Source organism: Hypanus sabinus, chromosome 25, assembly GCF_030144855.1.
Source record: "Hypanus sabinus isolate sHypSab1 chromosome 25, sHypSab1.hap1, whole genome shotgun sequence".
NCBI lineage: Eukaryota > Metazoa > Chordata > Chondrichthyes > Myliobatiformes > Dasyatidae > Hypanus > Hypanus sabinus.
In genome coordinates, this window is record NC_082730.1 from 45,236,398 (window position 1) to 45,249,555 (window position 13,158).

Here is a 13,158-nt window from a genome sequence, read left to right on the forward strand (position 1 = left end):
AGTAACAAGTTTTCAGTCCAGCCAACAATAGCTTAAACTTCTCTGTAGGGAACTGTATGTTGTAGAGTAATTTAATTGGTGGAAACGTACATAGTTCACAGCCACTGACATTGAGTTGGGGTTCAGTTTTAAGAGGCTGGTCTGATGTGAAGTAATTACGTAAAGTATTTTTACCGCACTTGATGTTCAGTGTTTGGAGTACTATAAATGAATCATTAGTTTTTCTTAAAGCTCCTCCGCCTTTTTGATCTGCCAAAACCTACATTGGTGTCCCTGGTACTCCAGGACGATTCTGGAGTCATTGAACATGTCGGCCTATGCAGTTGCTTTTAAGTTGCTGGAGTTTTGGAAGCAAAATGCCATTGCTTGGTTTGTACTTGCCGTGACACAATTAGTGCTGCAAGAAATCTCCTGACACACAAAATATTTCTGTGGTAGCGCCGTTTGGAAACTCCATGTCTGTGAGTGGTGAGTCTACTAGAACACCTGCCTGAGCATGATAAATACCAATCACTGAAAACTCACTTTTTACAGATTTTCTGATGATTGGAGTCAGGATATGTCAAACAGTTGCTCTCCTTGCCTGGCCTTGATGATGCTAAGCCATCAGAGCTGATAGACCAAATGCTGTGTCTCCTGGGAAGTGCCATTCTTGTTTAAAGATGATTCTTTTTGTTTACCTGGATGACGTACTTGTCGCCAGTGGATTCAAATCCAAACCTATATCTCAGCACATTTTTCGAGCACTTCAGCCAACACGGGTTGATTGTTAAACCTGTTATATGTTAGTTGGGGTTTTCAAACCATTTAATTTCTCAGCCATTGAATCTCTGCAGAAGGTGTGAAACCCATTTTATCGAAAGTAGCTGGTATTATAGATCTCCCACCATTCCGCACTACTATAAAACAACAGGATTTAAGCATGGGTTAGAGTTTCTATTACCGCTTCATTCCGTGAAGTGCTGAACTTGTGCTTTTCCTGTTCTGTTTGCTTAAATGCAATACCCCTAATCAAGAGCTAGACAGGTCAGTGGACGTGACCAGGGCATTTGATGATACTAAATAAGCTCTTTCCAACCTGACCCTACTGGCGCACCTGCTCCCTAACACCCATAGCCATTACTACTGATACTTCAGACTATGCTGGGGGTGCTGTGCATGAACAGATGGTCAGAGGTGAGTGGTAGCCACTTGCCACCTTCAGCCGGCAGCTGCAAACCCTCCCCCAAAATAAAGTACAACACGTTTGACTGTGAGCTTCTATTTCTATATGTCTGCCAATTTTGTTTTCTTTTAGAGGGTTGCCATTTTAGTGATTGTTGACCACAAACCCCACGTGCATGTGATGGCCAAAATATCAGACCCTTGGTCTGCACGGCAACAACACCAACTATCCAACAAATCAGGGGGATAAATAATGCTGTGGCTTATTGACTGTTGCGACCAGCTGTTGAGGCTATACACATAGGAGCTGACTTTACTTGCACGGCAGCCAACCAAGCTACTGACACAGAGGTCCAGGCCTACTGAAAAGCAGTCACAGGCCTGTTGGTGGGCTGACATTAAGTTGAGCGAAGCTGGTGTTCTCTCTTCTGTGATGTCTCAACTTATTGCCCTCAAGTTTTTGATTTGGCCTTGCATCTGGGTCAGAAGGGCTCATAGAAGCTGGTAGCACTAAAGCTTGTGTGCCACGGCCTTAAAGGATGTGTGTGATTGGAGTGTATTCTGTGAGGAGTGCCAGGTGGTGAAAATTAATTGTCATGTTCAGGCGCCATTGGCTCCTTTTGAGAACCCTGAGCGACAGTTTGATTACGTTAATGTGAAATTTGTTGGTCCTCTTCTCTCCTCCCAGCTTTTATGCACCTCCTTACCCTGGTGGACCATATTACTAGGTGGCTAGAGGTTGTTCCTCTAGACGTAGACATGGCTCTGACGTTCATCAGCACTTGGATTACTTGGTTTGACACCGCATCTTATATTTTCTCTTGACCATGGTCCCCAATTCATATCGAGTCTCTGGGCTGCAATGGCCCAGAACCTTGGCATTGGGCTACTTCACACCACAGCATATCACCTGTAGTCCAATGGCCCATGCGAGCAGTTTCACTGCTCCTTAAAGGCTGTCTTGAGGGCTTCACTGATGGATGATTAATAAATAAATTCAATTACTTCACATGAATTCTTACCTCCTGTCAGGGCGTACACCACTCTTGGGTTCCTGTTGACCTATATTATGCCTTGCTTGTTTTTGTCCATCATGATGCATGCCAACATCCCCTTTGGCCCCCTTGTGATGACATTTTATCATAAGAAGGGTAGGTCGCCTTAAATCGACCCACCAAGATTTTGGGGGATTCTTGTCAACAAACCTCTGGACAAACCAGAGGCCTCTGCTGTTCCTTCACTCATGGAACAGGACTTGAGCTGGGTGACTTCTTCGAGCTCTGGATAGGCTCTCAATGCCAGTTTTAGTGAACTCTGGGATGGGGGGGGGGCAGTGGGAAGCTGGTAGGGTAATGTTATTTGGTGGAAACACAGATAATTCACAGCCACCAATATTGTGTTAGGGTTCACTTTAAGAGGCTGGTCTGACATGAAGAAGTAAATATATAAAATATTTTTACTGCAATTGGGGGTTCAGTGTTTGGAGTTCAATAAATGATTTGTTACAGTTTTTTCTTAAAACACATACACTTTTTATTTGTGAAAACCTACGATATAATTTCTTTTGCAAGTGAATATCCATTGATTTGCCATGCTTCACAAAAAAAAATTGTGGGCATGCTATGTGGGCACTGGAATATGTGAGATAGTTGTGGACTGACTGCTCCAAGTGCATCCTTATGTTGTGTTGCTGTTTAACACAAATGACGCATTTCACTGTGTTTTGATGTACACGTAATAAATCTGAGAAAATTCATGAGGTTTGTTGGGCTGGTCAATTGATCTCTTTTTTTCCTCTTGAGATTTCCATTAATCCTGTTATTGGGAAAATATGTTGAAAATTTGCTTGTTTTCCTATTTCTTTAAAATTGCTCATTTGAACCTCCTGACTGTTGCTCAATTAAAGGGGACTACCTTGAAATATTGTCCAGTCCTTGTTAAATAAGCTTTGCATTTTCACAATGGTGGGGTGGTCTTTTCATCTCCAAGTTTCTTTTCATATATAATCCAAAGCAGCAATTAATAGGCAGGCTACCAAGGGTTCAGCACACGCTTGAATAGTTTTGTGTTGATTCTAGGAGTGCAGCAAACCTCAGGAAGCCTTTGGGTTTGAGCAGGCTCCGAGAGACTACACACTCCGTGCATTTGGAGAAATGGCAGATGCTTTTAAGTCAGACTACTTCAATATGCCAGTTCATGTGAGTATCCCTCGTGTTTAGAAAAATCTGAAAGGAGATTAATATCTAAACAGTATTTATTTGGATTGAGCATGTTTTGCACGGGTCTTATTGGTATATCAAAGACAAGTTGTATCAAAGTTTTTCCAACTCTCCTCTCTTTCCCATCCCACACTATAAATATGTAAACACAGATGGTTCCAACGGAGCTGGTGGAGAAGGAGTTTTGGCGCTTAGTCAGTACCATTGAAGAAGATGTTACAGTGGAGTACGGAGCTGACATCGCTTCGAAGGAATTTGGTAGTGGCTTCCCCATCAAAAATGGCAAAATTAAATTGCGACCTGATGAGCAGGTATGACTGTTGCTTTTATATGTGCAGGATTGTGGGCAAAACTTTTCTTTGCCTTAAAGTATTGAACTGGAGTTTGGTAATTCTTGCAATTTCTTTGGCAGCACTGCATAAATAGCAACAAAATTGGTTATGTGAGCACAATTCTGAGGAAGATCATTAGATCCAGGTTGAGACTTTTTTGTTTTTTTTTCCTCCTGCTTTGTGGTTTTTCCTGATGCAGAACATCTAAAAATTACTAGGTGCATGTCAAATGAGATAGATCAGGCCAAAAGTGAATAATAAGAAGGTAAGTTACACACATCTCAAAGTTGAGTCTGTAGGTTGTGGAATCAGTTCAAGGACCCTAGTACTCACATTTTCAATGTTATTTATTTACACAATTTGTCTTTTGCAAACTGGTCTTCATGTAGTTTTTCAAAAATTTTATTGTATTTTCTGCAATGCCTGCAAGAAAATGTGTACAGTGATAATAAACTTTGGAGTTTTGTGATTCTGACAGTTTTCTCCTGAGATAATGGCAGTACTGCATAAGTAGCAAAGAAATGGGTTGCTTAACCATTGTTTTAAGGAAAATGCACAAATATCATTGAAGATCATTAGATCCAGGTTGAGACTCTCCTCCAATACCTTTTTAAGTGATTTGTTTTTCTGCTTCATGTTTTTTCTGATGCAACGTGTTTTGAAAAATAATTTGATGAATTGAAAGTAAGGCTGACAAGACAGAAAATAAACAATACCGTAATCTGTAATTGCATTTCATTGAACTTTGCATTGTAGCTATGTAGATAGTTTGGTAGTCATAGATCTTTTTGCTTCAATATGCAGGGTCATCACAGAGTAAGCTAGTGTGTTCTTAAATTCAGTTTTAAACCATTTAGTCTGCAAGGATGCAAGCATTTCTTAAGAATATTTAAAGTTTCTTGAATGAAGATGTCACAGATGATACCTTCCTGTTCACCGTTAAGGTGATAGTGAGCCACTTTCCTGAAATGCTTCAATCCTTCTGATGAAGAATTTGCCAAATGAATGTTAAATTCCAGGATTTCAACCCAGTGAAGCTGACAAGAATTAATTTCATGTCAGGGTTGTTTCCCTTGCGACGAGAATTTGAGAGGGTGTTATTGTTGTTTGTGTCTTTTTTTTTAACAGTTGGCAGAGGTAGAGTGTTTGAGAAATATTTAAGGTAGTGGCCAGAAGCTATTGACCCTGGTGTACACGTGACTGAAGGAAGTGGATGGAGAGCCATTTGAGTAAATGACCTTGTTCTTGATTTGTTGCCTGTTGAACTGTACTCAGACTAGCAAGTGAAATGTATTCCATAACACTCCTAACTTTTACCATGCTCTTGGTGGGGGAGGGGGTTCAGGGAAGTGTTAGTTGTCTTGATGAGTTGCTTTTTGCTCATTTTAAATTGTAAAGAGATTTGAAATAGCACCCAACATAAGAGGTTTCAAAATCAGCGTGTTTAATTATTGTAGATACCTAACTTTTACTCTGCCCATAATTGCTCAAATTTCTGCACAAATCTGCGCAATCTTTACTGAAATTCCTAATGGTGCTTGTATATAGACCTTCAAAAATGGTAGATTAATCATAAACGAGAGAATCTGCAGATGCTAAATATCCAAGCAACACACAAAATGCTGGAGGAACTCAGCAGGCTAGACAGCATCTATGAAAAAGAGTAAACAGGTGATATTTTGGGCTGAGACCTTTCATTCATGATTAATCCCTTCAAGGCTCAAAAATAAAAAAAAACACTTCCCCTGCGCATTGGAAATGACCAATTGTAGTAAGTGTTGATGCTTTGGAATTTACCTGGTGGTTGGGGGGGGGGGGGTGTGGGCTGACATTCTCTTTCCAGTTGAAATGGCATTGCTAAGTTTGGTTCAGTTTAAGTTTTTAAAATTGTAATTAAGACTTGATTGTTTTGTAAAAGATTTATTACCTTGAATGTATCTTGACATTCAAGTGTTTGATAGCTATACCAAATTCATTTTTGGTGGACTTGAATGAGCACTTAGATGTAATTTGTCTGAAAATTGATCTTTATGAATCTTCATGTTTCAATGGAGTTTTCCTGGGTTTTACTTAGAATTAATGGATTTTATGTTATCCTTGAATGCTGTTGATACTCCGTTATTATAGCTTTATGGCAAGAGCATTTTTTTTTCCACAGTGAAACAAATCAATAAATAAATGTAAGGATGGTCTGGGTTTCTTGCATTGTGTAACTAAAGAGAAGTAGCTTGTTGAAGTTGAATGTCATGGCAGTTCTGAAACCTGATGCATTTTTGTGTACTTTACTTGAAGGAGTACCTGGATTCGGGGTGGAATTTAAACAATATGCCTGTGTTGGAGCCTTCAGTCCTGACACATGTCAGTGCAGATATCTGTGGAATGAAGTTACCTTGGCTCTACGTGGGAATGTGCTTCTCTTCTTTCTGCTGGCACATTGAGGATCACTGGAGTTATTCAATCAATTATCTACACTGGTGAGAAAGTTGCTATCTTTGGTAGCTTTACAGTACCAGATGAATTGGGTTCAATTTCCACCTCTGTAAGGAGTTTGTATGTTCTCCCCATGACTGCTTGGGTTTCCTACTACAGTCCAAAGACCTACTGGTTGGTAGGTTGATTGTAGGTTGATAGGTAAATTGTCCTGTGATTGGGTTAGGGTTCTATCTGGGGTTGCTGGGTAGTGAGGATGGAAGGGCCTATTCCACGCTATCTCAATAAATAAGATGGTCTCACCAAAATTGAAGGTTTTTAATCAGTTTTTAAAAATGAGTGGATCATATGGGGATGAAGAGCTCAAATGCACCTCACAATGCTGGACGAATGGCAGGTCAGGCAGTATCTGTGGAGGTGAATAAATGGTCAATGTTTTTTGCTGAGACCCTTCATCTTTACTGGAAAGGAAGGGGTTGAAGCCAGCACAAGAAAGTTGGGGAGGGGAAAGGATACAAGCTGGCAAGTGATAGGTGAAGGGGAAAGCAGGTGGACAGATGAAGTGGGATGAAGTGAAGAGCTAAGGGCTCAGGAAGGAGGAATCTCATTTGAAGTGTAGCATGGGAGAAAGAGGAGGAGGGAGGGAGGACTGGGGAGGTGATTGGACAGGTGATAAAAGTTGAGGGTAATCAGAATTGGCAATGGAAAAAGATGAAATGGGAAGGAGATGACAACATGAGAAGTTAGAAAAATTGATGTTGGAAACTGCCCAGACAGAATATGAGGTGTTGCTCCTCCGACCTTAGTTTTCTCAGTTAATTTCTTGTCATTCATTGATGGAATTAAAATTTTGCAGGGTTGAGAACGTCCTCAAAGGATCTTTGGATAAAAGCATTAGCAGAAGCAAAAGTTAGAATGTTAGTTCATTCATGAGCCCCTTTTGAATGGCATTATCAACACTTTTCTGTCAAAAATCTATTGATCTTTGATTTGACTGAGTCTCCACACCTTTACTGGTTAGAGAGTTATAAATATGCACCATCTTCTGAGTATTTTTTTCTTAATTCATCTCAGTCACTAGCTCTAAACACTCAAGCAAAGCAAACTCTGTATCTACCCTACCATATCCCAATGAGATCACCTCTCATTCATGAGAGAATGATCCCAGTCTGCTTAATGTTTAACTGTGCAACAAGCTTGTTGTTCCAGGAATCAGTCTGGTGGACCTTGAGTTGCACTCCTTTCTATTACGGACCCTTTTGGAGAGTGGTGGGGGGAGAGACTATAATAGTCCAGGTGTGATCTCACCAGGGCCCTAATAGAATTGGAGTAAAATCAAAGCCAGCAAGTTACTTGTCTTATTGCATGTTGCCTATCAGTAATCTGTACACAGGGACACAGTACTTTCTGAACATCATCTAACGGTTATAAAATGGTTGAGTTTGCAAATTTCTACATTGTGTTCCATTTGTGATGTCCTCACCTATGAATGTAGCTATGAAACTGCATCATCTTGGGGTCAGAGGCATACAACTCTACACTGTCTGCACTGTCAGAGGGTCCAGCATAGGTTCACAAGAATGATCCTGGGAATGAAAGGGTTAATCTTTGGAGAGTGTTTGATGGCTTTGGGCCTATACTTGCTGGAGTTTAGAAGAATGATGGGGGAATCTCATTGAAACATCGATTATTGAAAGGCCTAGATTGAGTAGACATAGAGAAGATGTTTTCAACATTGGGGAAGTCTGAGAGACATCCATTTAAAATAAATGTAGAGGAAATTCTTTAGCCAGAGGGTGGTCAGTCTGTGCAATTCATTTTCACAGATGGCTTTAGAGGCCATGGCATTGTGTATATTTAAGGCAGCGGTTGATAGGTTCATGATTAGTAAGGGTGTCAAAGGTTATGGAGAAGGAGAATAGTGTTGAATGGTATAATAAATCAGCCATGATGGAATGGCAGAGCAAACTTGATAGACTGAATGGCCTAATCTTCTTTGTCTTATGATCACCCAGTTTTGCATCATCAATTTTGGCTATATTACAGTTGGTCTTTACTTCCATATCATGAATTGCGCACAGCTAGGACCACAGTGCTAATCTCTGACCTCCCACCAGTCATCCTCCTAACTCATTTGTTCTTAAGTTCTTTGGGCTTATGTGCAGTCAACAATTGTCCCTGATTTTTTGTGCTCTGATTTTGTTTAATTGTCTGTTGAGCAGCAGATAGCTGTCTGAAACTCCTAATATAACTCATATGTATGTTGCTACCTGAAACTTCAAACTCAAATTTAGATTTGTCTATCGTGAGTACCTTTTGTGAAATCTTTTGACATTACCCAATCTAATTATTTAAGTCTCATAGAAAAATAGCAAAGACCTTTTATAAACACAAGATTCTGCAGATGCTAGAAATCCGGAGCAACACACAAAATGCTGAAGGAACTCAGTAGGTCAGGCAGCATCCATGGAAAGGAAAATGGTTGACATTTTGGGCTAAGATCTTTCATCAGGACTCAAAAACTTCTTGTATTTTTAATGCCATGTCTAAAGTTATCTGAAAGATATTTCAAAGCCTCATTTCTGTATGTAGTCTATTTGAGAAGTTCCAGAAATAATTGTCAGATGCACTCCAGTAAGATGGGTAATCATGTAAGATCAATATACTCGATACTATTTTAAGGGAACATTCAACTTGAGTGCTTGTTTGCCCATTTGTTGAATATTGTTTTCAATTTTAGGTTTAGACTTTAATTCTTCTAGTTATGTAGCCCTTGGAATTGGTTGGGTGGGCAGTAAGGGAACGCTTTAAGCCCTGACTGTCAGCATAAGGAATTGATTAACCTTTATTAAGTTTTGAAGGAATGGAAATGAGAAAATACAAGATTTTTTTCATAAATGAGCATATCCATTATTTTGTGGTATTTCAAAACTTGAACTCGTTCCAAGGAATAAACTGCTTAAGTGTCTTAAATAATTGGAAACAAAAACTACAAAGCAGATTGGGAAGTATCTTGGATTAAGAGAACAGATTAATATTTGTGGTTCGTAATTTGTATATAGAACCAGAGCCAGTGATAAACTTTAAAATGCAGGGAAAGGTGAGGACGGCTCAAAGGTGGTCTGATAGGATGAAGTGGAGTAGTGGGTAAATGTCAGATGTGCAGTTAACATTGAATGCCTTTAAAGGGTATGCTGTTTGAAGTTTAGGGAAAGAATTACAGTAATTGGAGTCCAGGGTGTGGCCTCAAAGTGGCTTAATTGCAGGAATATAGCTGCCAGAGGGCAGCAGGGCTCAGGATGTCTGTATAGTTAAAGAATGCCGAGACTACAAAGGAATTTCGTGGTGTGAAACCATTGGTAGTATGTGAACTGAGGTTAGCAGAGAATTTGGACAATGAACTGTTCAAAATATGTGGAATGGCCTCTAATGCTATTTCCTGATTCCTTGAGAGCATTGATAGAGATGGGGATGGATATTATCACAGATGAAAGATGTGTATGTAGCATAACAGTTAGGTTTTTGGACGAGTGCAGGAATGAGCTGCGATGTTCACACTCCTTCATGCCAAGTAGATGAATTAAGCTAGATATCATGTAGGACACTAAGAACTCTTGCTGTATTCACATAGTCTATATCAAGGATTCCCTTCCATGTGACTCCAGGCAAGAGGCAATGGCCTTTAACAGTTTCTGAAATGGTTCAGCAAATCTCTTGGTGGGCATCAAGCCAATATTAAATACTAGATTAAAATCAGATGTACCACCCCCATATCAGATTCGATGAAGAATGATCAGTCTTCATCATTGTTTGCGACTTAAAGCTTAGCTGTGTTGCCAAACAGCATGCCCAGATATTCAAGTAATCATCAAATATCCTGTGTTGTAGACTCTGTTATGATCCCTGGATGTGTCCTACTCATTAGCTGTGTAGAACAACCAGAGATAAATGGGAGGGACTTACATTGATAATCCTCAACATTGACTACCTTGGCAACAGATAAAGAATTTTCCAGTCTACTTAGTTTAGTAATATTGGGACCAAAAGTTACCCAGTAATTGCCATCTGGTTGATGAATGTGTACTGTTTTGCATTTAACACCAGTTAAAAAAAAATACAAGCATTGTGGACATCTTACTTCCATGTGATATTCTATTTCCGTGTTTCCTTCCTCAGAAAGATTTTCTCAGCAAGTATCTGACTTGGAAGTAGTTTTCCAATTCAAAGCACTGTAGTAGTACCTGGAAAATGTAGACAGCGGTGGCTGTGATCTGCTGTTTGTCACAACTTCATTGTCATCGTTGAAATTTAGTAAATGTTCACCAACGTTATTCTTACGGTGGGTTTGTATCATGACTAGACAAATATTGTTCTAACTTGAGAACAATAAGGGGTGATCTTTTCCAAGTGTTTGCCTTCAAGCCTTCAAGGGCTTGTCTGAGATGATGCAGAGTTCAGGTTTTCCTTTAAAATAGAGGTTTCCCATTCAGGACAGATGGAAAGCAATTTCTTCACTGGGAGTTGGTGATTCTGGGAAATCCTGTACCTAAGAGGGCTGTGGAAATACTGTTGAATATATTCAAGACTATGTATGATTGAACTTTTGGATATTTTTGGTATTTTAGATCATAGAACACTACAGCTCAGGAACAGGACCTTTGGCCCAACTAGTCCGTGTAAGACCATTAAATCTGCCTAGTTCCTCCACCTGTACCCAGCCTATATATCCCCATACCCCTCCCATGTGCCTATTCAAATTTCTCTTAAATGTTGAAATCCAATCCACGTCCACCACTTCCGCTAGCAGCTCGTTCCACCCACACCACCTTCTGAGTAAGAAGGTTCCCCCCAACGTTCTGTTAAACATTTCACCTTTCACCTTTAACACATGATCTTCAGTTGTAGTCTCTCTCAACGTCAGTAGAAAAAGCCTGCTTGCATTTGCCCTATTTATAGCCCTTCTAAATTTGTGTACCTTCATTAAATCTTCCCTCATTCTCCTATGCTCTAGGGAATAGTCATAACCTACTCAATCTTTCCTTGTAACTCAGGTCCTGAAGTCCTGGGCAACATCCTTGTAAATTTTCTCTACACTCTTTCAACCTTATTCACATCTTTCCTATGGGTTGATGACCAAAGCTGGACACAGTATTCCAAATTAGCACCCACCAATGTTGTCTACCTTCTCAACATACCATCCCAACTCCTGTTCTCGGTACATTGACTTATGAAGGCCTATAACTTTCTGGCTTATTCTTAGAGCCTTTCTTAAACAATGGAACAACATTAGCTAAAGGAAATCTGCAGATGCTGGAAATTCAAACAACAACATGCACAAAATGCTGGTGGAACACAGCAGGCCAGACAGCATCTATAGAGAGAAGCGCTGTCGATGTTTCAGGCCGAGACCCTTCGTCGGGACTAACCGAAAGGAAAGATAGTAAGAGATTTGAAAGTAGTGGGGGGAGGGGGAAATGCTAAATGATAGGTGAAGACCGGAGTGGGTGGGATGAAGTTAAGAGCTGGAAAGGTGATTGGCAAAAGTGATACAGAGAAGGGAATTGGATTCATTTTGACAATAGAGGAGGCCATGGATAGACATATCAGAATGGGAATGGGACGTGGAATTAAACTGTGTGGCCACTGGGAGATCCTGCTTTTTCTGGCAGACCGAGCGTAGGTGTCAAAATGAATCCAAACTCAGGTTGGAGGAACAACACCTTATATACCAGCTGGGTAGCCTCCAACCTGATGGCATGAACATTGACTTCTGTTAATGCCCCTCCTCCCCTTCTTACCCCATCCCTGACATATTTAGTTGTTTGCCTGTTCTCCTTCTCCCTCTGGTGCTTCCGCCTCCCTCCCCCTTTCTCCTGAGGCCTCCCGTCCCATGATCCTTTCCCTTCTCCAGCTCTGTATCACTTTCACCAATCACCTTTCCAGCTCTTAGCTTCATCTCAACCCCTCCAGTCTTCTCTGATCATTTCGCATTTCCCCCTCCCCCCACTACTTTCAAATCTCTTACTATCGTTCCTTTTGGTTAGTCCTGACGAAGGGTCTCGGCCCAAAACATCGACAGCGCTTCTCCCTATAGATGCTGCCTGGCGGGCTGTGTTCCACCAGCATTTTGTGTGTGTTGTTGTTGGAACAACATTAGCTATTCTCCAGCACCTCACCTGTGGCTAAAGATGTTTGCAATTTCTGAACTTGCCTTCCACAAGGTCTGAGGGAACGCCTTGTCAGGCCTTGGGGATTTATCTATCCTAATTTGCCTCAAGATACCAAACACTTCCACTAATCTGTATAGAGTCATGACCTTGCTGCTGCTTTGCCTCACATCTATAGACTCTGTGCCCGTTTCCCGAGTAAATACAGATACAAATCCAGTCTCTTGGCTCCATGCATAGATTAGCATGGGGGGGGGGGGGGCTTCTTCACACAGAGTGAGTGTGGAATGAATTGCCAGATGAAGTGGTAAATGCGGGTTCACTTTTAATAGTTAAGAAAAACTTGGACAGGTATATGGAGGGGCAGGGTCCAGGTGCAGGTCAGTGGGACTAGGCAGAAAAATGGTTCGGCACAGCCAGGAAGGGCCAAAAGGCCTGTTTCTGTGCTGTACTGTTCTATGGTTGTCTTTCTTTTAGCTGTCCTGATTTAAGTGTCCTCTTAGATTTCTTGGACTCCATAAGCACCTTATTTTTTCCTGCCTATCTATACCTGCTATACATCTCTTAAACCAGAGCCTCAATATCTCTGGAAAACCAAGGTTGCTTAAACCTGTTTTCCTTGCTTTTTGTGACAGGAGCATACAACCTTTAAACTCACTTTCAGTTTGCACCACTGTCCCAATCCACACATGTTAGCTCCAATTTAGAATCTTAACCTGTGGACCAGACGTGTCGCTTTCTGTAATTACCTTGAAACTAATAGCATTATGATCACAAGTGAAGTGGTGTTAGTTCAGGGAAATGACACAAAGATTAAAAGTGAACTACAATCTTGTCAAATGACCC

At 40.7% G+C, this 13,158-nt stretch overlaps 1 protein-coding gene across 2 annotated transcripts in view; it reads left to right on the plus strand.

Moving 5' to 3' along the window:
• kdm5ba (lysine demethylase 5Ba) overlaps positions 1-13,158 on the plus strand; it is a 147,298-nt gene that overhangs the window by 52,905 nt on the left and 81,235 nt on the right. For both annotated transcript variants that reach the window (XM_059950509.1, XM_059950508.1), the window contains exons 9-11: positions 3,243-3,362; positions 3,536-3,694; positions 6,008-6,189. In XM_059950509.1, the coding sequence (XP_059806492.1) occupies positions 3,243-3,362; positions 3,536-3,694; positions 6,008-6,189 (461 nt within the window). The remainder of the gene's footprint in view (positions 1-3,242; positions 3,363-3,535; positions 3,695-6,007; positions 6,190-13,158) is intronic.